The sequence below is a fragment of the Macrobrachium rosenbergii genome, chromosome 57 (genome assembly GCF_040412425.1).
Source record: "Macrobrachium rosenbergii isolate ZJJX-2024 chromosome 57, ASM4041242v1, whole genome shotgun sequence".
NCBI classification, from domain to species: Eukaryota; Metazoa; Arthropoda; class Malacostraca; order Decapoda; family Palaemonidae; genus Macrobrachium; species Macrobrachium rosenbergii.
Window position 1 is genome coordinate 6297239 of NC_089797.1, and position 24624 is coordinate 6321862.

General features: G+C 41.7%; 1 protein-coding gene across 3 annotated transcripts; it reads right to left on the reverse strand.

The window, feature by feature from the left end:
- Window positions 1-3937: 3937 nt before the first annotated feature.
- LOC136836935 (uncharacterized) lies at window positions 3938-22200 on the reverse strand. Of its 3 annotated transcripts, XM_067101442.1 has the most exons (4): window positions 21894-22186; window positions 10158-10301; window positions 8044-8114; window positions 4152-7489 (listed from the first exon to the last, which is right to left on the reverse strand). In XM_067101442.1, the coding sequence occupies exons 1-4, from the start codon at window positions 22150-22152 to the stop codon at window positions 7430-7432; spliced, it is 534 nt and encodes a 177-aa protein (XP_066957543.1). In that variant the 5' UTR covers window positions 22153-22186; the 3' UTR covers window positions 4152-7429. The 3 variants fall into 3 exon arrangements, with proteins under 3 accessions (XP_066957541.1, XP_066957542.1, XP_066957543.1); XM_067101440.1 differs by lacking the exon at window positions 8044-8114 and having other exon boundaries at window positions 3938-7489; window positions 21894-22200; XM_067101441.1 differs by lacking the exon at window positions 8044-8114 and having other exon boundaries at window positions 3938-7255; window positions 21894-22185.
- Between the last annotated feature and the right edge of the window lie 2424 nt (window positions 22201-24624).

Here is a 24624-nt window from a genome sequence, read left to right on the forward strand (position 1 = left end):
TGTGACGTTGCAATTGCATCCGCATCCTTTGCCTCCGACTTTATAAATCTTGACACGTCTTTAAACATTAATTATTTAAGGATTAAATGAAAAAAATATTCTCTATGTACTTTATTTGTGGTAATTTTTTCATTACCAAAGCTTAATCACCAAAATTTTAAACAATGTTATAGTGTGTGTTTTTTTTTTTTACAAAGAAAGGTGTAGTTGTAGTCATCAGTGAAGCCATACAGATGCCAGTTATCGCTATTTGATCACGTTATCAGACTAAAAACCACAAAACGTGTACAATGCTATGTAGAAGCGATCTTCCTGTGCAACGATACCGCACAATATATCCTCATATTATTTTTTTCAGGCGATGAGTGTTTTATGCGCTTTCGTATTCCTATCCGCTAATAATGCAGTAAACAAATTCTGAATTTTATGAATATGCGTAAAAACTCTTACGTCTGGCAAGCCCGACCCGTAGAGAACAAAACAGCACGAAGATTTATGTATGAAGCTACGTGTCAATTTGTTTTAATGCATTTTAAACACGGAATGGAATAATACTGTATACTTTATAATAGCCTTGACAAAAAATTAAAACCAGCGGTTGTAATTTTTGTAAACAATTATCTTTATAACGAATACGGTACTACGAAAACTGAGTCAAGATGACTTCACGTACCCTCTACGTCTACGTTGTTTCTGGGCGGTGCTACGTACCTCTTTAAGACAAACAAGTTGAAACAAGTACTTTCTTTTTTTATTAATGCTGTAATAACAAAACCACTCCAAGCGGTGAGAGTTTGAGTTTTGGAGCGTTCATCTGCTTATAATTTGCATTTTTTCGTATCTTTTGTATGAGAGGCTTTTATGCTATTTAATCAGTGTATTTCGATATTCAAAACAGGTTCAGGATTTTTCGATGGTGTTTGGTTTTACTAGACCTAAGGGAGGAAAATGGTTTTACTACTATATTATCACAGTATATTCAGAAGACGAACGCTATTCATATGGAACAAGCCCACAGGGGCCATTGACTTGAAATTCAAGCTTCCAAGGAATATGGTGTTCTTTAGGAAGTAATAAAAGGTATAGGGAAATACAGAAAGAAGAGATCACACGTATTAACAAAAATAAATAGATAAAATATATTAAAATGCGAGGAGAATTCTGTTAGGGTAGTAATGCATTGCATTTTTGCTCGACCTTCTGAAGTTCCAATTGTAACATCCTCAGGGAGACTGTTCCACAGTCCAAAAGTTAAGTATACCTTAGTTTAACCAGACCACTGAGGAGCTGATTAACAGCTCTCCTAGGGCTGGCTCGAAGGATTAGGTTTATTTTACGTGGCTAAGAACCAACTGGTTACCTAGCAACGGGACCTACACCTTATTGTGGAATCCGAACTACATCATGACGAGAAATGAATTTCTATCACTGAATTTCTCTGCAGACTGAATCTTCTTTTGAACCTTTTGAACCATCCAGTAATTGTGATGAATTCTTGTTGATGGTCATCACCTGCGCATTTCTCACGGGTCTGAAACAGACTCTAGCCTTTGCCTGGGTGGTGATAAGGCTTAATGGCATTTGTCTTTTAATCTGGTCTTCTATCCACATCATTAGTAACTTCCATTTCATGGACTGGCCCTTGGCTTTGATTCATTATTACAGTAGAGTTCACTGACGCATTTTCACAGCTTTCTTTAGAATTAACACTGTTGAACATGAAGTTCTAGGTCATGTGCTGTTGTGCTTATTCTTCTTCCTCCTTCGTACTGGGAAGATCAGAAGACACCACAACTGTACTTCGGTAAACTATCCAGCATTTTAGTTGCAGCCGAGATAAAACTCCCAGCGAACTGTAGTAGTATACTGAATTTGATGCTAGAAAACGACAGGCTGTTTGAGTGCCCGGCAGCCGCTGCCTGGCTTCATACAGTGTACTGTATGTGGCTCTATAGTGTCAAGTTTAATAGACCTACTGGATTCAGTTTTCCGGATCTTTCCTAGATAGTGCTGAAAGGGAAATCGACGGTAAGAAGGTTTGAAAGGTGAAACAGCAAGAAAACTTCACAGTTGCACTTTGAAACAAAATAGTTATGAGAGTGGAAAGTCAGATGGGAAAAAGAGAATATGAACGGAGGTAAAGCAAAAGCAATGAAAGAGGTTGCAGCTAGGGGCTGAAGGGACGCTTCAAAGTAATGCCTACAGTTCACCACATGAGGTGTACTTTTAGCACTACCCCACAACGGGTGTCACCAGCAAGAGTCCCTGGAACTGAATCCTGGGAATTAATGTTCCACCAAATCAAACATTTTAACAAAAACTATTTGGTCACGGGCTGGACGAAGAGTCAGTTTCAAGGGCAATTTTGGATCAAGGCCTCAGTTTGAAAGAAATATGGTACAAGAAAACTGTGAACGAGAGGCTTCTGGTATCCAAAGGGTGCAACGTTATGCCATGTTCATATATTTATTTTATAAATCATTATCATCATCAAACATGAAATATCAACCTTTCGATATTTTCTTTCCAAAAAACTAAAGCCTTCTAGAATACACAATTTAGGACGAAGGCCAAGCGCTGGGACCTATGAGGTCATTCAGCGCTGAAAGGAAGTTTGAGAATAAGAGGTTTAAAAGGTGTAATGGGGAAACCCTTGCAGTTGCACGATGAAACACGGTTAGAAGAGGGTGGAAAGAATATGAACGGAGGCACAGCAAAAGGAATGAAAGGGGCTGCAGCTATGGGCCGAAGGGACGCTGCAAAAAGAAAAAATCCGTTAGCAATGCCTACGGGGCACTGCGTGAGGAGCCCTGACTGCACTAACCACACCACCTCCCTCCCACACACAACACCCGCGGGACAGAACGACAGTTCTGGGGAAAACTCAGCTTGATAGTACTAACACTGGAAGCTGAATAAAAGAACTATGATTGTTGTTAATAACAAGAACCAATTTGACAGTGGACTATTGTCCCTCTGCCTCTAAATCTTTCAAACTGAAGTTTAAACTGGTCTGCAACCACCATTATTGTATTTCAACTCAAGTCATGAGCCCACAATTTTACTTTTCAAGTTTTCTAGTGGTTGTAATTAATACCTGTACCTTTATTTACCAAGTTATCTAGTGATTGTAATTAATACCTATACCCTTACTTACCAGGTATTATCAGCCAGCCACATTTTCGAAAGACATTCGAATACCTTTTATGGGGGAGTTGATTTTGTCATTTTTTTACCAGAACAGCTGTGACAGCGGACATCAGGGCACTCTACACAAGAAAAGTCTTCACATATAGGCCTGGGCGTAGCCTTTAGATCTTGGCTACAGCGCAGTGTCAGTAGCTTTCAAAGACGAAGCAGAGATCATATGGTTCCTTCCCATACAAGCAGATAGCATTGGCAATTTTAAGCATGGATTTTCTCTCTGGTCAATATTTCCGTGTCCATTTCGTGTCTGGAGAGGTCCAGTCTTCAAGACAGGATCCTTCTGGTAAAATGGCCATATAGGTGCTTGGAAATCCTCTTGGAATTTGTAAGGTGCTCTTATCACAGCCGATAAAAGAACCACATCATTAGCACAACCTTATCACCTTTGTTACTTTATAACTTTATATTGTATACTTATATACTTGTGTGGGCTTTGTACCAGCCGCTTAGCAAAAAAACAAAAAAAGAAAAAATATTCAGTCATTGGCAAAAATATTTGTTTAAATGTGTGCAGAAATATGGCTTACAATTTTCTGACCTGATATACAAATCTTTGAGTTACTTTGAGGGGAGGGTAATTATGCAAACGCCCAAAATATGTCTATGGGAGATGTATAAGTGCTAAAGCTGACCCTGCTGTACTTACAGCTAACCAGGAAACAAGTAGGAGTGTTAGGTAAACACAACCTCCTGCATTTTGTTACCTTGAGGATGGGGGCAAGGAAAGACATTAAAACTTTAGATCTTTATTACCAATTAAAATGACAGATGAACAAGATAAACTGCAGAGAATGACAGACTGAACAATGGGGAAAGCTTTCAAATCCAAGATGGCGTCCAAAATGGCCACCAAAACATAAAAATTAGTTTAAGTCATTCATTTTCCACCCTAAAGTAATATAACTGGCAGCTAGTCCCCTCTCCATTTTAGAGATATTATCCCCTATTTTTATTTATTTATTTTTTTTTTGGGGGGGGGGGTATCGCCAGACGCCACCTGGTTCATTAGTGCTGTTTTTTTTTTTTTTTTTTTTTTTTTTTTTTTTTGCTAGTAATGAGCACTGAGGGCATACTCCTCTGTGCCAGTACCAACGGTCATGGACCCTCCTAAAAAGTCAACAAAAACCATACTGGACTTAAAATCGTTTAACATGTGTTTCAGGGTTTAGTTGATATACAGTATATTCATGTAGTGTCTTAATTGGTCTAGTCCTGATGGGTTTCTAGTTTTCAGCATTACAAGTGCATGCAGGAATGCACCTTTGAGCACTTCTGCTGCATTTACAAGACGCAGTCTTGCACTTGGACTTGCAACCACACGCCACCAGCTCAGCGCATGCATTGGGGATCGAGGGAAGTGTTGACCAAACCACTTGTAACCGGCTATCGTCAGTCCCTTGCCAGGCGCCTGTGGCTGATTTTAGTCGAACGTTCTGCACTCCTACATTCTCAAACATGTCTTGCCGTGCTTCATTGACACCACCAAGCGGACATGGGGCACACCAGCGCAACACCACCATCTCAACCAACTCCACTAAGCAGCTATGGAATCTGGATTCTGCTCAAACACTTTCCAACACTTCTTTCCAGACCTACGCGAAATCTTGTCTGCGTCACACAGCAGCTCTTACCTTTCCGTTTCTTTTAGTGAATGGTGAATCTTGATTTGCAACTTCCTGTAAATCTCAGGAGGTACTGGTAAGGCAAGATTCTTCTTGGAGTGGACTCCGCTGGCTGTCACCAAATATTATAAAGAAGTTGTGACGTTGGGGAGATCTCTGAAAGTTTGTTTTTCTTCTAAAAATATACAGATGATTGCCTGTTCCCTAAAGCCCTGTCCACACTAGCGGGCACTGCCCGACGGGCAAACACTGTTCCCATAACCCGTTCCACTATACTGACCGACCGAGTACGGGCCAGAACGATGCGATTGTCTGGTAACACTGCTTCAGAAGCGAGAGAAAATATAAACAGCTGGAAGTGCCCGATGGGCATGCCTGCAGAGTTTCCTGTAAACCTTGCTCTCTCAGGCAAACACAATGCACACAGGCGGACAGTTACTGGTTTTACTTAACCATCACAAAGGACTATATAGAAAGCTCAACTTTACATGAAAACGATATAGAAGTCACTTAAAATTATAAAAAAATAAAATGATAATCATCATCTCTTCGTAAGACTAATGAAAAGCAAATTTCAAGTGCTAATACAAATCTTATGTTGTTATTAACTCACTCGGCAATTTTTCGTAGCGCTATTTTCCAATTTCCACTTCTAGACATCACTTCAAAGAATATGCCACTGTCCTAACTGTCACCACATACTGACTCACCTTCCATGAAAGAGAGTTCTGCCTTTGATCAAAAGTGATATGACCAATTTCTTGCAGTACAGTAGGTACTTCCACGATCACAGATGATTTTTTCCCCTGTGTTTTTGATTGACTGATTTACAAAATTTAGGATCTGGGGAAATTTCGACCATTCAGCTCTTCAGACAGTGAAAAGAGGGAGTTGTAGAGATTGCACAGCAAGACGGAGAAATGCAGAACACAAACAGATGTAGAGGTGGAACTGGGAGCAACCCCCACACTTGCACTACGAAGTAACAGGCAGAGAGGGTGGGCAGCAAGACTGAAGAAAGGAAGTGGGAATGGAAGTAAAGTAAGAGGCTTAAAAAGTGGGTGGGTACAGCTAGGGACTGTAGGGTTTGTGCTCCCAGATCCAAGACTATTTTGAAAGTCAGTAATCCTGAGCATAAGTTTTTAAATATATACTGTAAAATTTCTGTAAGAATCTGCAAAAACAGTGTTATGGTTTTGCAGCTAATCAATAACCAAATTCAACAAAATGGGTTCTATTAGACACTCTGTGAAACCTTGTAAAAAATTACAGAGCCCGTCTGTTTGTTCTGAAGGAACTTGCTGATCGCCTTGCGGTACCTTCAAGTGTACTTCCTTTCATTACAGACACCTGCATATTTGGCAGGCCAATCTTACATCCTGAAAAAATGAAACCCATTTCGTTCTTTCATACCGTAGGTTACTCAGGATACTACCACTAATATCAATAAGAGATTTCCATCATTATACTTTGCCATAACAAGAATCTGTTTTGCAGAGGTCTTTTTGAAAAGTTAATTTAACACTTATCTTCATTGCACTCTTTACAACTGTACATATTTCTTCAAGTAAGATAACCAAAGAGTATAAAGTTTTTAATCTTCTAACCTTTAAATATATTATTTGTATGAGCCCCTGAAATACTATTTTTTTAAATTTATTATTTTGAATATGGTAAATACATAGGTAACAAAGTTCAGACGAGATGACTATGCATGATTCACATTACACTATATCAAGCCAATGCGATCAAGGTCCTCCCTGATTTTCTTTTCGCTCTCAATCTTTCGATAAAACTTTATGATGAGTGTTTTTAGCCGCATTTCGTCTTCCCGAAATCTGACACCAGTTATCGGGCCTTCATCGCTTAGTCTGATTTCTGACATCCCTTTGCATAACAGCCACTTGTTCATGATTTTAAGGAATTTTTCCGGATCGCATGCTTCCATCAGAACTTGATTCATCTTTTCAGTAAGCTCTCTCTTATCTGATCCGTTCATAGCAGTTTGTGGACTGTTAGGAACACTTTCAGACACTCTATGGTTTTCAGGTCGATCAGCTCTGAAGTGAACCTCTGTATGGCTTTTGTTTTTTAAAATATGATTTTCGTTTTGTAGACGTTGATTGTCTTCCTTTAAAGCCTGAATTTCTCTTTTTTGATTCTCATTACATTTCCTCAGATCAGCTAATTCCGATTTCTTGTCCTCGCGGTAATTTTTTGCATAATCACGTTTTTTCTCCTTTCTTTTTTCCGCTTGGCTCATCACTTTGCATTTTTGTTCAGGTCATCCTCATCGCTTGTCTTCCTTTTCGGGTTTACCCTCCTCTTCTGGCTGAGATCTCTATCGTCTTTGCGCAGTTCATCTGTGTTGACAGGCTGACCATCACTGACAGGATTATAGATGATCCCTGGAGGTTCTTGACTACCTGTCGGTTTGGGAATATGTGTACTGGGTGGTGAAATTTCTAATATTGAATCCTCTTGGTTTTTACTGAATTCCCCTACAGAAATTACTATATAATTCAGTTGTGGGTGTTGTCCCTCTCCATTAATTACTTGTAATGCACCTTCCATGCAGTTTTTGGCATTCTGTACTGTTTCTAGGGAACTACCCACTTGGTTTTCAATATAATTTGTTTTGTTAGGTGATTTGTTTGTATCTGTAAAAGAAGATAAGGTTTTAAATTAACATGACTTCACTCATTTTTCTCAGCTTAAAATATTTTTTAAAATATTAATAATTTGAGATCAGACAAGAAGTTCCAGAGGAACCCCAAGGCTCCATAAGGCCAAGGCTACCTCACCTCCTGAAGAAGTGAAATGAGTGTGAACCTTTTTATAGATGGCACAATATAGACTCTAGCTCATATACTTCAATCAACAAACCTACCACAAATCAACACTTCATTCTTTTTAACCTTAACCACTTAAAACTAATATACTGAACTTGGAAACTTTGCACAGCTATTCAATGACACTCATTAATAAAACAACGCAATAGTTTCCCAACAAACTCTACTCACTGGCTGTATTTTAATATCTGGAGAAAAGAATTACTAAAAACACTATGTATTTATATAAGTAATCTCTAGAACAATGGCCACATAGTCTTAGCAAAGTAAACAATAACAATTCAAACTAAAAGATGAGATCCATCACTGCTCTCTATTATCATTGACTTATCTGAAATTTCAGTGTAAAATGATTCACACACTTCATTTCCGGTACCAGCATCCAACTCGCCATCTACCCTTGATGATCCAATTGGGAATTCACTAGCAGTTCCTACAGTGAAGAAGGAATTCAACCTTATATTAACCATGAAGCTGAAATTATAATTTTTTGTCCCTATGAAATTTTATGGTGATCAATTTCTTGCTTAACTTTTCATTTCAGGCAAAATGCAATAACTCACAGTAAACAATAGGGTTACAGTACAAAAGTGAAAATTACGAATAACGGGTCTAAAGGAATCCTACTGTTCGCTCTTGACAAATGAAAATACTGCGATATATGAATGAGGTTAGTAATTAAAACTTGAGAAGTTTAAGCAGCGTTGTGCAACAGTTCTGGAATAGAAAAAGGCCTTATAATAAATTCAATATATGGATAAGCATTCACAATGGCATACTATTTTGTAGCCATTCCAATTTACTACTGAAATGTCACGTGGTGCATCGATCTTCAGTCTGCCTAGGTCCCGTTGCTGTTGGACCTGTAGTAACTGGCATTCTTTTAAGCACACTGTCATAATATACCAGTCAAAATTACTCTCTCACTGTAATCTTTATTCATTCAATCTAAGTATCGTTCCTATGCCTTAAAACGAAATAAAAAAATGTCTAGGTTAACATTTTATGCTGTACATACATATGCAATCTACACACTAGAATGACAGGATCTTAATAACTATTCAAACTTTTACTCGATAAGTTATTTGGCAAAGTTCTCCCCAAAAATGCCCAGTCACTGGGCTATTGTAATAATGTGTATACTCAAGAAAAAGTTGTATGAAGTGTAAATTATTCTGAAAAGAAAACCACAACACCATTCCCACATATCAACTGAAATTTTCCGCCTGTCAGCCCTGAAGTGGCTGTTCCATTCACCTTCCCAAAACCGCTCCATGCTTTTTCGAATATTAGCCAACTCATGTAATGTACAAGAGAGTAATTATTAGAATGCTTTTTACTGGCACTCACACAACCAGATGACTTTTTATTTACTTAGAATCAGATAAAACATAATTACTGAAAACTCATCCTTTGCTTGTATTTGATCTGCTTGTATTGTTATATTACTGACATAAATCTATATACAAAAGTGTAGGGATTCTTTGTATATATAAGCACTCATATGTAGTACTGAACAAATAGCTTGCATCTTTATCACTGCAAGCGTTGATATCGGAAACATTGATTTTAGCCAGTCACAAGCTCACTTTGCACACTGACAGCTTCCTAAAACCTATGTTGGTGAGTGGACATATGGAATGAAATTAATTCCAATATTTAAAACCTGGGAAATTCCAGCAAAGTTTATAACAGTTCTGGAAAAGAAAAAGGCCTTATAATTCAATATGTGGATAAGCATTCACTAAGGCATATTCTTTTTCAATCATTCCAATTTACTTACTTGACTGTCCCGTTGTGCACTGATTTCCAAACTGTCTAGACCTCATTTCTGTTTGACCTGTAGTAACTGCCATACCATATAATTTAAAAATGTAAGCAATTTTGCATGTCTTCCAAGTTTTATGCTAGTCTATTTCCTGCTTATATTGGGGAGGGGGAAAAAATTGCTCTTTCTATTAAGAATGAAAATACTATAATATATGAATGCAGTTAGTAATTAAAACTTGGGAAATTCAAGCAAAGTTTATAATAGTTCTGGGAAAGAAAAAGGCCTTATAATCAATATGTGGATAAGCATTTACTAAGGCAGTGTTTCTTGACATTTTTCGACCTCAGCACCCCTTTTGGTCAGGCCTAAGCAGTCCAGCACCCCCTACCATTGGTTTAACACTAGTTACTACAAGGATAAAGTAAAGACAAGTGCAGTACATATTGATCATATACTTGGTTCATTCTCCAAAACAAAAACAGTAATTATGGCAATAGCATTGGCAAAACAATAGGAAAGTAAACGAAAGATCATGGACAAACTCAATAAAAAATACTCATCAATGCGATTTTTGTTGTTGCTTATGTGCGACTAGTTTCTCATGTGGCATCGTGTTACCGACACTTATGTGACCTTCCCCAGCACCCCCGGTTAAGAAACGCTGTACTAAGGCATATTCTTTTTTGATCACACCAATTTACTTACTTGATTGTCCTGTTGTGCACTGATCTCCAAACTGTCTAGACCCCATTTCTGTTTGACCTGTCGTAACTGCGGTACCATCTGGTACATTTTCCAACTTTGACTCATTTATTGCTTTCCCATCAGGTTGTTGCAGATCCGTAATTCCTATAACAATGAAGAGAATTCAACTATTAATGAGGCATAATTTCAAAATGTAAACAATTTTGTATGTCTACAAAGTTTTACGCTAGTCCATTTCCTGCTCATTTTTTACGGGGAGAAAACAAAACATGAAAAAACTGCTCTTTCTATCAAGACTGAAAATACTATGCTATATAAATGCAGTTATTAATTGAAACTTGAGAAATTCAAGCAAAGTTTTACAATAGTTCTGGAAAAGAAAAGGAATTAGAATATAGTACTCTCTCGAATATCCTGATCCTCCTTTTTTTTTATCCAGAACTTAACGTTAACCTACACACTTGGACCAGGGACCAAGAACCAAAGATATATAAATATAATTTTAAAAAATGTGGAAATTCGCATTTTTAAGAGTAAAATGCATTTTTCCTAACATACAAACTCGAGGTCCTTTACATATGGGGATACTTTCGGCGAAGCTGAACAAGGCCGCTAAAGACTTACAAGGCATGAGTTGGTATTACTACCAGCTGGGCATGTGGTTGGTAACAGTGGGAAACCCACGGTACCAACCGCCCAGATTTACGCATTCACTTTACTTTCTGGTCTAGGGCAGATTGTGGGGCGGCTGAGGTGGGTAACCTGAGTAAAGGACCTCGGGTTTGTATGTCAGGAAAAATGCATTTTACTCTTAAAAATACGATTTGTTCCTACACAAATACAAACCCTTGGTCCTTTCCATATGGGGACTCAAGATTCGGTGGGAGGAATCTGAGTGGAGGTCTCTGAATGACTTGAAGTTCAACGCACCTCATGTATACCTGGGGTAAGAGCCAGGAGGACAAGACTACTGGACTTTGAGCACTGTTGTGAGAACTGTGGTGATACGGACCAGTCTACTAGACCGTCCTAGCTGTGATGAGGTTACGTTATGTAAACGATCACACAGCGAGGCGAAAGCCAGAGAGAACCCTTCCCAGCCACATTAGGGGTGACTGGGAAATGTCGGAGACTAAGGACCAACATAAGGAATGGGTTTGGTAATTAGCCCGCAACCCCTTCCCCGCCTTGTAGGGGAAAGAGGGGACATTACATCTAATGTGCACCTGAAAGGCAACAAAGACAGGACACTCAAGTAATGAAACTCATCTGCGTCAGACGTCCGGTTCAGCTTGTATGGCCTAACTCTCTGCCCGAGGGAAGGGATAGGATGATAAGGGAGGAAGAGGGAGCCAGTCACTCACCTTTCATGCCCAGTCACGCACGTACAACAGACGAGACGAAACTCTGTCCTAAACGGAAGCTGGGTAAGTTACACAACCTGTTGAGCAGCCACCACTGGTCCCAAGGAGAAGGTATCTAAGGACCGATGGGTAACGTTCCTTAGGTAAAAAGAGGTGAATGTGGTCTGGCGTGACCACACCCCCACCTTCAGTACCTGCTGAACCGACAGGTTCTTCTTGAATGCTAGAGAGGGCGCAATCCCCCTGATTTCATGAGCACGGGGGCATAGAGGGTTGGTGACGTCCTCGCCAGCCGTTGCATACGCTTTTTTGATAACCTCACGAAGCCAGAAAGAGATCATCTTCTTAGACACCTCTTTCTTGGGGGTCCCGGTGCTAACGAAGAGTCGCCAACACTCAGGCCTGAGGTGTCGCGTTCTCTTCAGATAGCACCATAGTGCCTGTACGGGACAGAATCATTACTCGTCAGGGTCATTATCTACAAAGTCACTTAGGGATGGGATCGTGAATGACTCCAACCGAGCGTCAGGGACCGCTGGGTTTTGAGTTTTCGCTACGAACTCCGGGACAAGTTCGAGTGTTACCGATGCCAACCACAGAAGACGGCCCACTTACCCTGGTAAACCGCTGCGGAGGACTTCCTGAGGTATCCTGCCATCTCTGTCACTGCCTGGCGAGAAAAGCCTCTCGCTCGCAGGAGTTGGTGGATAACTTCCAGGCGAGAAGAGACAGGGAAGCCACGGCGTGGTGGTACCATTCTATGTGGGGCTGATGAAGCAGGTTGTGCCGGGGGAAGTTCTCTTGGAACGTCGGAGAGCAGAGCCAGCAGGTCTGGATACCAAGTGGCTTCTGGACGCTTGGAGGCCACTAGGATCATTCGAAGGTTCGTCAATCCCAGAACCCGACTGAGAACTGGGCGAAGGAGACAGAATGGAGGAAAGGCATACACTTTGAGGTTGTCCCATGAATGTTGGAAGGCATCTTCTGCAGCTGCCCATGGGTCCAGTACGACAGAGAAGAAGGTCGGAAGCTTTCTGTTGTACTAGGTGACGAACAGGTCGACTACTGGATGCCCCCACAGATTGAAGAGTTTGTCCGCCATGCTCTGATCCCGACGGCTGAGCATGTCCGCCAGGATATTCCTCTTGCTTGGGATGTACCTGGCTGACAGCTCCACAGTGGGCGACTGCCCATTGATGCACCTGCAACATCAACTTGTGAAGAGCTCAGGAGACAAGACCCCTTGCTTGTTGATGTATGCCGCTATGGTTGTGTTATCGCTCATCAACGCTACTGAGTGTCCCACCAAACAATCTTGGAAGCACTGGAGGCCCAAGAATGCTGCCTTCATCTCCAAGATGTTGCTGTGAAGGTGCTGGTCATGTTGGTCCCACACACCTGAAGTCAGCAACTCCTCCAGGTGTGCGCCCCAGCCCTCCTTTGATGCGTCTGAGAAGAGAAGCAAGTCCAGGGGGCAAGAAGACAGGTGTCCCTATGCAGAGGTTCCTGTCGCCCAACCACCAGGCAAGATTGTCCCTCACCTCCTGAGAGATGGGGACGAAAACCAACTGGGGTTCCCAAAACTGATCCCAGAAGTCCCTCAGTCTCCACTGGAGAGACCGAAGGTGGAGTCTCCCTTGCGGAACGAGTTTCTCCAATGACGACAGGTGGCCGATCATGACTTACCACTGTTGAGCAGGCTGGTCCTGTTGTGTTAGGAACTGCCTCTCCACCTTCCTGAACGTGCTGATCCAAGCCTGAGAAGAAAAGACTCTGCTTGTTGCTGTGTCGATCAGCATGCCCAGGTACCGAGTCCTCTCTTTGGGAGTGAGATCTGACTTCCGAAAGTTGATCACGACACCCAGTTCGTGACACAACTCGAAGACACGATCCCTGTCCTGTAGCAACTGCAGTGGACGTATCCCGTGCGAATGAGCCCAAACTGAAATGAGGGTGAACACTCTCGTGAACGCCTGCAGAGTGGTCGACAGACCGAAGCAGAGAACCTTGAATTGGTAGACCACTCCATTGAGGACAAAGCGAAGGTATCGACGAGACGATGGATGAACTGGTACTTGGAAGTACGCGTCCATCAAGTTGATTGTCAGCATGAAGTCATTCTCCCTGACAGCCGACAGTACCTCACGTACCTTCTCCATCGTGAACCATGTCTGGCAAACAAAACGGTTCAGGGGAGAGAGGTCGATCACTGGTCTCCAGCCACTGGAGGCCTTCTCCACGAGAAAGATCATGCTGTAGAAGCCCGGGGACTGATCCTCAACGACTTCGATAGCGCCCTTGCCCAACATCATTTCGACCTCCTAAAGAAGGGCCTGTTTCTTCAGGGGGTCTTGGAGATAAGATGGGAACTGGACCGGAGTGTCAGTGAGGGGAGGCGGTGACATGAAAGGTAGGAAATATCCCTCCCGAAGAACATCCACTACCCAGGTCTCCGGTCCGTATTGCTGCCACATTGCCCAATGGCTGGAAAGACACCCCCCACCGACGGCAGCATCTGAGGGGGCTCGCTGTCCCTAGTGCTCTTACAAATACTCTCCCCCAAGACGTGGGTAACGCCTGATTGTTTGGAAGAGACTGCGTCGGGGCGACGGGCTCTTACAATGTTCCCCCCCCACCAAAGCGAGGCATTGATGCAGAAATTGTCTTGCTGACAATTGTAGTTGGCTCGAAGGGCTTGGGCTAGGGGCGGGTAGGAGGCTGAAGGGCGGCGCTGGCCAGCAGGAGCTCAAGGAGGACAGGAGCGGGTTGAAGGGTGACGTCAGATGATCCTTCGGTGGCCGGCTCGAGGGCTGAAGGATGACAGCGGCTGATCCTTGGTAGCCAGCTCGAGAGGGGCGGCAGCAGGCTGAAGGATGACGTGGCTGGTCCTTCGTTGGTCAGCTCGTCCAGTACGAGTGCGGGGGCAGCTTCAGGTTTCCTGGAGGAGGCATCCAGGGCTCCGGTGGTGGGGTGGGTCATCTCGGAGGGTCGGACTTCTACTGAGAACTCAGGAACGGCAGGTAGCAGCGAGGCAGCGAATGGTCTGTCGGCACATGGGTCGTCATCTTGAGTCGGCTGGGTCCTTCAGGTCACTTCGTGGTCACCAGTGTAAGAACTGGGGTATGAGTGACATACTGGCTGGGTGTTTACTGGTTTATTGGTAGTTCGAAGATGTTATTGACGCGTGCGAGCGGTAAGGTAGCGTCTACACACAGGCAGGTAAAAACAGAGGTACAGGCTCGGGCATCTGTGTTTGTCGGTAGACAAACAGATGGCGATATCAAGAGACATAATTAACATTCAGTGATGAAATATACATCAATGGAAAAGCCAGAAAATTCTACACATGGCCTTGCATGAGATTCGAGACAGATTAATGGATACAATGCAGTAGCATAATATATGTGAAATGGAGAGACATTTGGCGTCTTCACAAACAGAAACACACATACAGTTTGATACAGAAGATTCGCTGGAACATTATGAGTACATGATTAGAATGCTTGCATAGCAATGCAAGTAGTGTTGATTGTACATACATCAAGACAACAATGCTTAGGGAGAAACAGATGGAAATATTGTATGGTTGAAATCGCGTTCCTGTAGAGAAAGAAAACAAGATGCTTGCTTTGTCCTGTCCACTCCAATGGATGACGATTGACGAACACACACGTGTTTGGAAGAGACAGTGTCGGGCTCTTACACTTACCCCATTGCAAAATCGAAGTATCGTAAGGTTAATTATTGTAACTCGAGCACAACCTGGGTATTTTAATAGTTTTATCACAAAAAGTGCATTTAGTCATGAAAATGAGATTAAAATAAAGTAATTAGTGAATATTTCTCAGTGAAAAATACCATGAATGGGCAAATTTTTAGCGAATAATGCTTATACGTTCCATACAGAATCCCACGAATAGGTGAGTCCACAAATCGTGAGACTGCGAATACAGGAGATTTACTGTAGAGAAGTCGTCTCCTGTCCCCAGAAACGGCATGTGTGTTCGGAAATATGTATCCTCAACAAGTACTAGCAGTATTGTCTTCAGCAATGCCTGAACCTCATGATGTGCCCCAGTCTTCTTCGAGGCTGTGGCCTCCTTACAAGAAGAAGACTGTTTGGGGGAATACTTGATGCTTCTTCGAGTGCTCGGACCTTGAGTCAGAAGACCCTGGCCAAGTACGTACTCAAAGCAGTACTGGTAGGGGTGAAGAAGCACCTGCATGCTTGATCACCTTCTCTCTTGCAGTGCCTGAACCAAACCAGGGAGGAAACTCTCCAGTACTGGTTTGGGGAACTCGAGGTTTCGTCAAAACCAGAGTACTTGGAGTGACTTGGTCCTGCTTGGAGGCAGGGCACTCAAAACTCCCAAATCACGTCAGGACGATCAACGGTAGTAACCTCTACCCGCGTGTCCAAAGAGACACAGGAAGAGGTAGGCACAGCAGCAGTCTTAGAATACCTTCCTAGAGCTGGTTTTCAGCACACGGGTCTCCAAGACCCAAGTGCTCAAGGCTCCCGAATCAAAGAGACCTAGGTTAGGTCCGTGATGTGGCCTGAGTCCAGAGATTAGGAGAACCAACAAGAGACCTCTCTGCCTCCCCTGTGGAGGGAGACAGTCCCTCAGAAACCCCATGACAGGAATTTCTTGGTGGAGAAGCAACGCTCTCCTGCTGGCGAGCATCCAAAGAAGGTAGAGGGCACTGTCAAACGAAGACAAAGATGATGAAGACAACGATTGCAACTTCTCTTCTTCGATTCCTCTGAGACATCTTTCCAAGATGACAGTAAGTAGAGCAGTAGATGGTGGGGGGGGGGGTTATGGGATAACCTGCAGAAGCATGTGGAGAGGAATGGCTCACAATCCCTTTGGCAAGTCTCAACTATGGCAAGGCCATCGAGACCGAGTTCCTTCTCATGTCCCCAGAGTTCCGATGGCTGACAAACAGCCCACAGGGAAAATCATCATCTCTTCCTGGAGATTGTAAAACTGCTGTATCAAACAGACGATCTCCAGACGTCCACCAGAGTCCCCTGGTAATCTCCCTACTATTCAAGCATAAGATGGGCTGGGTCCATGGACCAAATCCGGGGCATAAGCTTCCGTGGTCGAGAATGGCTGGGAAGTGAACGTTGCCAGTCCTGAATACTGGTTCCATCCTGTCCCAGGTTCCTGGAAAAACTCTAAGGAGGTAGAGGGGACAGGTAGAAGGGACAGGTAAAGAGATACCCAGCACCTTTGACATACCTAATGAAGGCCAAAGCCCCAACAGGCGAGTTGACGGCGGCCAAACAGGTCCGGGCGAGCACTCCCATCAAGCGAACATGGATGGGGGCTGCCTTGAAGACATGCTAAAGTCTTCCTAGAAGCAGAGGTCTCTACAGGAGAAGACTGGATAGGGGCTCTTTTCTTGCCTTCCTAAGTGAGCGGACCGGCAGGCCAACGTCACCAACCCGGGACCGTTGCACTGTTCCCGTACTAAAGCATAAGGGAGTGGGCAGGGGTTGAGTGAGAGGCACATGCTTTGCACTCACTCTCTCTGCTTGGTAGGGTCTGGGTCCATAGACCAGGAACCCTTACCAGACTGGAAAGGATTCCTAGGACCGGTACCATTACACTGGGGGTCCTTGGAACCCTGGGCAGTGGTTGCTCCCACGCCAGATAGACAAATCAAGAGTTGTAGTACTGCTAGCGAGAGATCCCGTAGCCTTCTCCATAAAGAAGGCTGGCTGTCAGAAACCCTAAGGGACTTCTATGGTTGGGAAAGGAACCCTTCTTCTTCCTCCACTTGGTAGCCTTGGAAGAAGAAGGGGAGCAGATAACAGCACACGACGAAGATGAAGATGAAGAAGACGACAAATTCTCGAATTCCACTATTGGTCCATACAGGAACGGGTAGGAGGGCTGTTCATGCAAATGTGCGCAGAAGCTATCCCCAGGTGAGCAGCTCGAGTCACGAATAGATCAGTCATCAGTTGCTTTTTCTACCCGAGTGTCCAAAGAAACTCGAGTAGAAGAAGGATTATACCAGTCAGTGGCGGTCACTCCATGATACTAGCAAAGGTAACTTGGGTTTTCAAAAAATCCCCAAGTACCCGAGGTGACACGAGTTCCACTTGAGACTCACGCACACCTGAAGCTCCCGAGTCATGAATGGATCAATCATCAATTGCTTTTTCTACCCGAGTGTCCGAAGAAACTCAAGCAAAAGAAGAACTATACCAGTCCGTGAATGTTCCGTAAAGGCAACTCTACAATACTGGTATAAAGGTAACTCGAGGCTTCGACAGAACCAGAATACCCAGAGTGACACGATTCTCGGAGGTTCACGCACTCGAGTTTCTGAGTCACATACTGTACATGTCAATCTTCAGTTGCTCACTCTACCTGAGTGTCTGAAGAAACATGAGCGGAGGTACAAACTAGTCTGGGAAAAAGATTCCTGGAACTAGCATAGGTGACATGGGTTACCTCTTCAACATGTCATATCTGAGGAGACCCATGCCCCTGGTGCTCCTGTGTTGCAAAGTCTCAGAGAGACCTGCGGCACAGTTCCCGAGTCCGAAAACATGGGAGAGATCCAAGGGAATGAAGGAGACGACAACGATGAATCGATTCTCTTCCTCAACTTTTACCACCAGATCATCACTGTCCCAGGACCCTTACAGCACTCCTGTGTGGGAATGTGAACGAAGAATGAGCATGAACACACTCTGGACTCTCTCTCTCTCTCTCTCTCTGACTTGAGCCACGGGTTCCGTGGGAACTCGAAAAGCAGCTGCTTCAAAATGAGCAATTGGCAACATACAAGGTATTACTGCAAGTATTGCAGTAATACCCTGTATTACTGCAAGATGCTTGTGTATTTAGGCTGTGCATGATCAAAGAAAAAAAAAAGATGCACAAACAAAATTATCCCAGATCTTCATAATGTATATCTTTTATCAGAGATATCAATCGCATAGGCCTACTTCACAACTACGGGAACTCAAATCTGTGGCGTCATGATTCCTGCATGAAACTCAACATGACTGAATGGAGTCAAATCCATACTAGTAATCATTTGGACTGTTAAGAAGTGTGGCATCATTCCCCCTTCGAGAGCTAGAAAATCACTGGCGTGCAGTGGGCGGAGCTTAGCTGCAAAGCTAGGTGGACTCTGCTATAGTAGAGCAAATTTTCTTTTTGATACATTGTGTGAGGCCAGGCTTTCAAACAAGATTACCAAACTTATGGTTTATGTGACAATTCATAACTATCTCTTATTATTCACAACCATTTACTTTATTGCATAATCCCCACTTACCAAAGAACAGACAAACAACATAAGTACGACGTATACAAACGAATCGGAAAACAGCTGTTTCGTGATTTTTTGGGGGATTTCACTTTGACAAAAAGTATGTTAGTTTACCTTTGTACAGTAAATGCGCCCCCCCCCCACCCCCAGATTCGTGGTCTCACTATTCGTGGATTCCTCTGTGGAACGTATGCAAACATTATTCGCGGAAAATTTACCCATTCGCGGTATTTTTCACTGAGAAATATTCACTAATTACTGTATAGCAGAAAATTCACCCATTTGCGGTATTTTTCACTGAGAAATATTCACTAATTACTATTTTCATAATAAAATGCACTTTTCGTGATAAAACTATTAAAATACTCGGGTAGGCTATAAGCATTTTTTGAGTTTTTTTGTGTTCAAACTATCTAAATAGGCAGTTCTATGTGTTTTTGGAGGGGTTTTAAAGGGGATTTACTGTATACCCATTTTATATTTATGTACAAAAATAACAATAATCCCAGTAATAGTTACTTTTTTTAGCAATTAAAACATGATTCTTCTAATTCTTTCGGAAGTAGGCCTGAATCAGCTGATTCTGAGAACATAAACATTAGCTTTGCCTACATAGACTAAATGCATATGACAGATTATCAGTTTTTTACACGTTATAATGATGATATAACATGATAATAATAGAGTATAAACGGATACAGTAAGTAAAATATCTGTTTCATTATCATTACCTTTATCTTAAATAAGCCTACAGTCCAGCTGTAATAGCCTATTTGACGTATGCAAATGGATACTGTGGGTGTTACACCCTGCCTACATCAATTGTTCACACACGGTTTGTATCTTGTGTAGAGAATTTAAGCCAAGGGCCAAGCGCTGGGACCAATGAGGTCATTCAGCGCTGAAACGGAAATTGACAATAATAAGGTTTGAAAGGTGTAACAGGAGAAAAACATAGCAGTTGCACTATAAACCAATTGTTAGGAGAGGTTGGAAAGTAAGATGGAAAAAAAAAAAAAAGAGAGATATGAATGGAGGTACAGTACAAGGAATGAAAGGGGTTGCAGCTAGGAGCTGATGGGATACTGCAGAGAACCTTAATTAACGCCTACATTGTATCCCAAGAGGTGCGTTGATGGCACCACCCCACTGTATAATAATACATTAATGGTGACAAGACCTTAGTAGGCTGTGGGTGAACGTATAAAGGCTATCTATCTACCAAACTGTGTAAGCTGGAGAGAGAAAGAGAAAAAAGAAAGGGATGCATTTTTTTCAAAGCGTATTAGCCTATGCAGTATCATCTATATTGCTACAAATATAGGGAAAAGATAATTGCCTTTTGCATATGAAATTCAATTTAAAGTGTGACAGTTGGTTGTTACAGTAGAATTATTAAGTACAGTATTAACTCCACGTCAGGCATTACCTTGGAAATTTACTTTTCTACAGTATTTTGGTTGCTTATCAAGAATTTACCATTATTTTTTGTCGGTCGACTGTGATTAACCTGTAATTAACATCAGAAGTGATTATATTTTTGCTATCGTGCATGCGCAGTGTTATAGGGAACTTTTGGTAAAAAGTGGTTTCCTTCACCAAGGGGTCCAAGCCTTAGTAACACAGCCTACTAGGTTAGGTTAGGTAGGGTATGTTAGGTTAGCAAGGTTCCTTTTCTGTTAGATTTCCTTAGCCAATCCCTTCTTGAACATATGACTCTCCAATGTCTCTCGTATTCAAGGAACTGTTACATGCAGTCCGTGCGGAGTTAATACTGTACTTAGAAATACCACTGTTAATACGCATATTGAGTGTTTACAGTTATGCAACACTGACGAGGTTAGGCGAGGAAGGTTACAGAGGAGTCGCTCTCTTGAACACCTAGTTCTTTTTTACTTATTACCCGGATTTTCGCACGGCGCCCTACAGCAGGTTAGGAAGGTAAGTTCAGGTTAGCTCAGGATGCAGCAATCTAGGAGAGGTTAGTCTGGCCCGTTTTCATGGTCGGATTTCTCACACCAGCCAGTCTTCCTACTCTGCATGTGCTCCGATGTATTTAATGGGGGTTTATAACTCCAACTAAAATAGGACATAGCCTAGGGCTAGGTCTGGCATTTAGTCCCGCAAAATTTTATAAGTGGCCAATACGACTCCTGCCAGCCATTTTTGCATGAAAAACTTTTTTTGGGTTTTTTATGCAAAAATGGCCAGGAAATGATAGGGTACTAAAAGAACCTAGAAAATACCAACCTAACATACCCTAGGGGTGTTTATTGGTTACAATTTTAACATAGTAGCTAGAGTTGTGGGGGGTGGGTATTGTCTTACCGTATAAGTGGTGATTTGATTAATTTTTTATTTCTTATCTATGGATAGTGTTTATGGGGTTCAATATTTTATTTATCTTTGGCGCACAGCCTAGTATTTATGGGGTTCAATTTTTTATTTATCTTTTGCGGATAGCCTAGTGTTTATGGGGTTCCAATTTTTTATTTATCTTTTGCAGATAGCCTAGTGTTTGTGGGGTTCAATTTTTTATTTATCTTTTGCAGATAGCCTAGTGTTTATGGGGTTCAATTTCTTATATATCTTTTGCGCACAGCCTAGTGTTTATGGGGTTCAATTTTTTATCTTTTGCAGATAGCCTTGTGTTTATGGGGTTCAATTTTTTATTTATCTTTTGCAGATAGCCTAGTGTTTATGGGGTTCAATTTTTTATATATCTTTTGCACACAGCCTAGTGTTTATGGGGTTCAATTTTTTATATATCTTTTGCACACAGCCTAGTGTTTATGGGGTTCAATTTTTATATATCTTTTGCACACAGCCTAGTGTTTATGGGGTTCAATTTTTTATATATCTTTTGCACACAGCCTAGTGTTTATGGGGTTCAATTTTTTATTCATCTTTTGCGCACAGGGTAGTGTTTACAGGGTTCATTTTTTATTTACCATTTTATTTTTGCGCATAGCCTAGTGTTTACGGGGTTCAAAATAACGAGAATGCACAGCTCTTTTCAAAACTATGGGTAACACTTAGTTCTACCCTTAAAAAATACCCTGCACCCTACCTTCCACTGATGTGTCATCATGACCCTCGCTGTAGGGTTTGTCAAATTCCTCCTCCTCAACAAATTCCCTGCAAGGTTCATTTTGCAAAGGGCTTGATGGCTTCACTGTCCTTTGGCCAAGTGGGTCTGCGTCATAGTTCTGATCTACATATTTCATTGAAAGTAACTCGTAAAACGGGTCCATTGGACTTAACGCGTCAAGAAAGTGCATTGGACTTTTCTCGCCAGCCATTTTGAATGAAAGCCGTTCCTTGAACATTCTCCTCTTTATATACTGTCTCCAAGGACAACGTGACGTCAATGTGACGTTGCAATTGCATTCACATCCTTTGCCTCCGACTTTACAAATCTTGATACATCTTTAAACTTTTATTATTTAAGGATTAAATGAAAAAATATATTTTGTATTTACTTTGTTTGTGGTAGTTTTTTCAATACCAAAGCTTAATCACCAAAATTTTAAGCAATGTTATGGTGTTATTTTTTTTTTTTTTTACAAAGAAAGATGTAGTTTTAGTCATCAGTGAAGCCATACAGATGCCAGCGATAATAGAGTGACCCAGCGCTCTACTTTTGCTTGATCAGATTACCGATAATAGAGTGACTCAGTGCTCTACTTTTGCTCGATCAGATTACCGATAATAGAGTGACCCAGTGCTCTACTTTTGCTCGATCAGATTACCGATAATAGAGTGACCCAGTGCTCTACTTTTGCTTGATCAGATTACCGAAAATAGAGTGACCCAGTGCTCTACTTTTGCTTGATCGGATTACCGATAATAGAGTGACCCAGTGCTCTACTTTTGCTTGATCAGATTACCTCAAATATTACCTTAAATCCACCTTGATTACCTTAAATAACACAAACTTTATATACGCTGCACTGGCAATAGTGAGCAATTGTTTGTGGTATTGAATTAATAAAAGACATACTGAAAAAAATAAACTTCATTAACATTTGTAACCATAAAAAAGAAAACAACTTTGATATCAAATGAAATAACACACACACACACACACACACACACACATATATATATATATATATATATATATATATATATATATATATATATATATATATATATATATATATATATATATATATTTAAACAAAACATGCTATTACAAAAATAAAGCAAATAAAATGAAACTACAAATTGCTTACTACTGAGAGAAACTAGGAAAAAATATGATTTTTCAAGATAGAAAGCATTTTGCTTTTTGTAACAAAATAAACCATTATTTAAACTTTTCTAATACAAGCTTTCTACATTCATCATCTGTAGCATTAGATACTACTTCTTCCAGATTTTCAACCAGTTCCTCATCTAATTCCAATGCGTCACTGGATTTTCCCATTCTTTTTAGACCATCTTTAGTATGCAAAATGCTTTTAAGAGCCCGACGCTGCCTCTTCCAAACTGGTGTGTGTTCGTCAATCGTCATCATCGGAGTGGACGGGGCAAAACAGGAGCGTCTCGTTTTCTTTCTCTACAGGAACGCGATTTCAACCATACAATATTTCCGTCTGTTTCTCCCTAACCATTGTTGTCTTAATGTATGTACAATCACCACTACTTGCATTGCCATGCAAGCATTCTAATCATGTACTCATAATGTTCCAACGAATCTTCTGTATCAAACTGTATGTGTGTTTCTGTTTGTGAAGACGCCAAATGTCTCTCCATTTCACATATATTATGCTACTGCATTGTATCCATTAATCTGTCTCGAATCTCATGCAATTGGCCATGTGTAGAATTTCCTGGCTTTTCCATTGATGTATATTTCATCACTGAATGTTAATTATGTCTCTTGATATCGCCATCTGTTTGTCTGCCGACAAAAACAGATGTCTGAACCTTTTATGTCTGTTTTTACCTGTCTGTGTGTAGACGCTACCTTACCGCTCGCACGCGTCAATAACATCGAAGATTCTGTACATTTAGCCTACCTATCAAAAGCCATACCATTCCTCTCTAGATGCTGACTCTTTTAGAAATCACTCCCTCCCCTATCATTCCATCCATCACAATCAACACCCAACAAATACACAAAACACATACAGACAAGAATTAGGACCGGACAAGGAATATGGCGGTTTAAATCTTTTCATTTCAAAATTCACCCCCACCAAAATCACTTTCATGTATCATAATAAAGTTTTCATTAACCTACCCATCTCACAGACTCATCATCAACATAGAGTTACGGGCTGCTCTAGGAGCAAGAGCCCGTGCTGGCACAAGGCCTGTAAAGTCACCAATTCGGCGCCAGGATAGTGTTTCGGCGGCGCCATTAATTAAGTCTCCGCTGAGCTTGTTTTCTTTGGTGACTTCCCGTTTTCTTCAAGCTAAATTAGTCACGCCTAAAACGTGCCAGGTCACGCATTTTTATCATTTTTACTTTATGGTATTTATACGAATGTCACACATTGTGTATCACATGTTTTTCTTCATTCACAGGCATCAAGACTGTATCTATATTGTGTCTCTGTATGTTTCAGTATTGTAATTCGTACTCGTTCACTGCATATTATTGTTTATTGTTTCGACCTCAGGTCACAGTCAATTCCATTGTCTCTCACGGCCCGGCGTCAGTCGGCCGCAATATAAGCCGCCTGGATCTGTAATAAATCAACAGTAACCTTTACCTGCTCGTTTCTTTGACACCTTACAGTGGTGACCCCGGAGTATCCTGGAGCCATTAGCGGACTCACACGCGACTC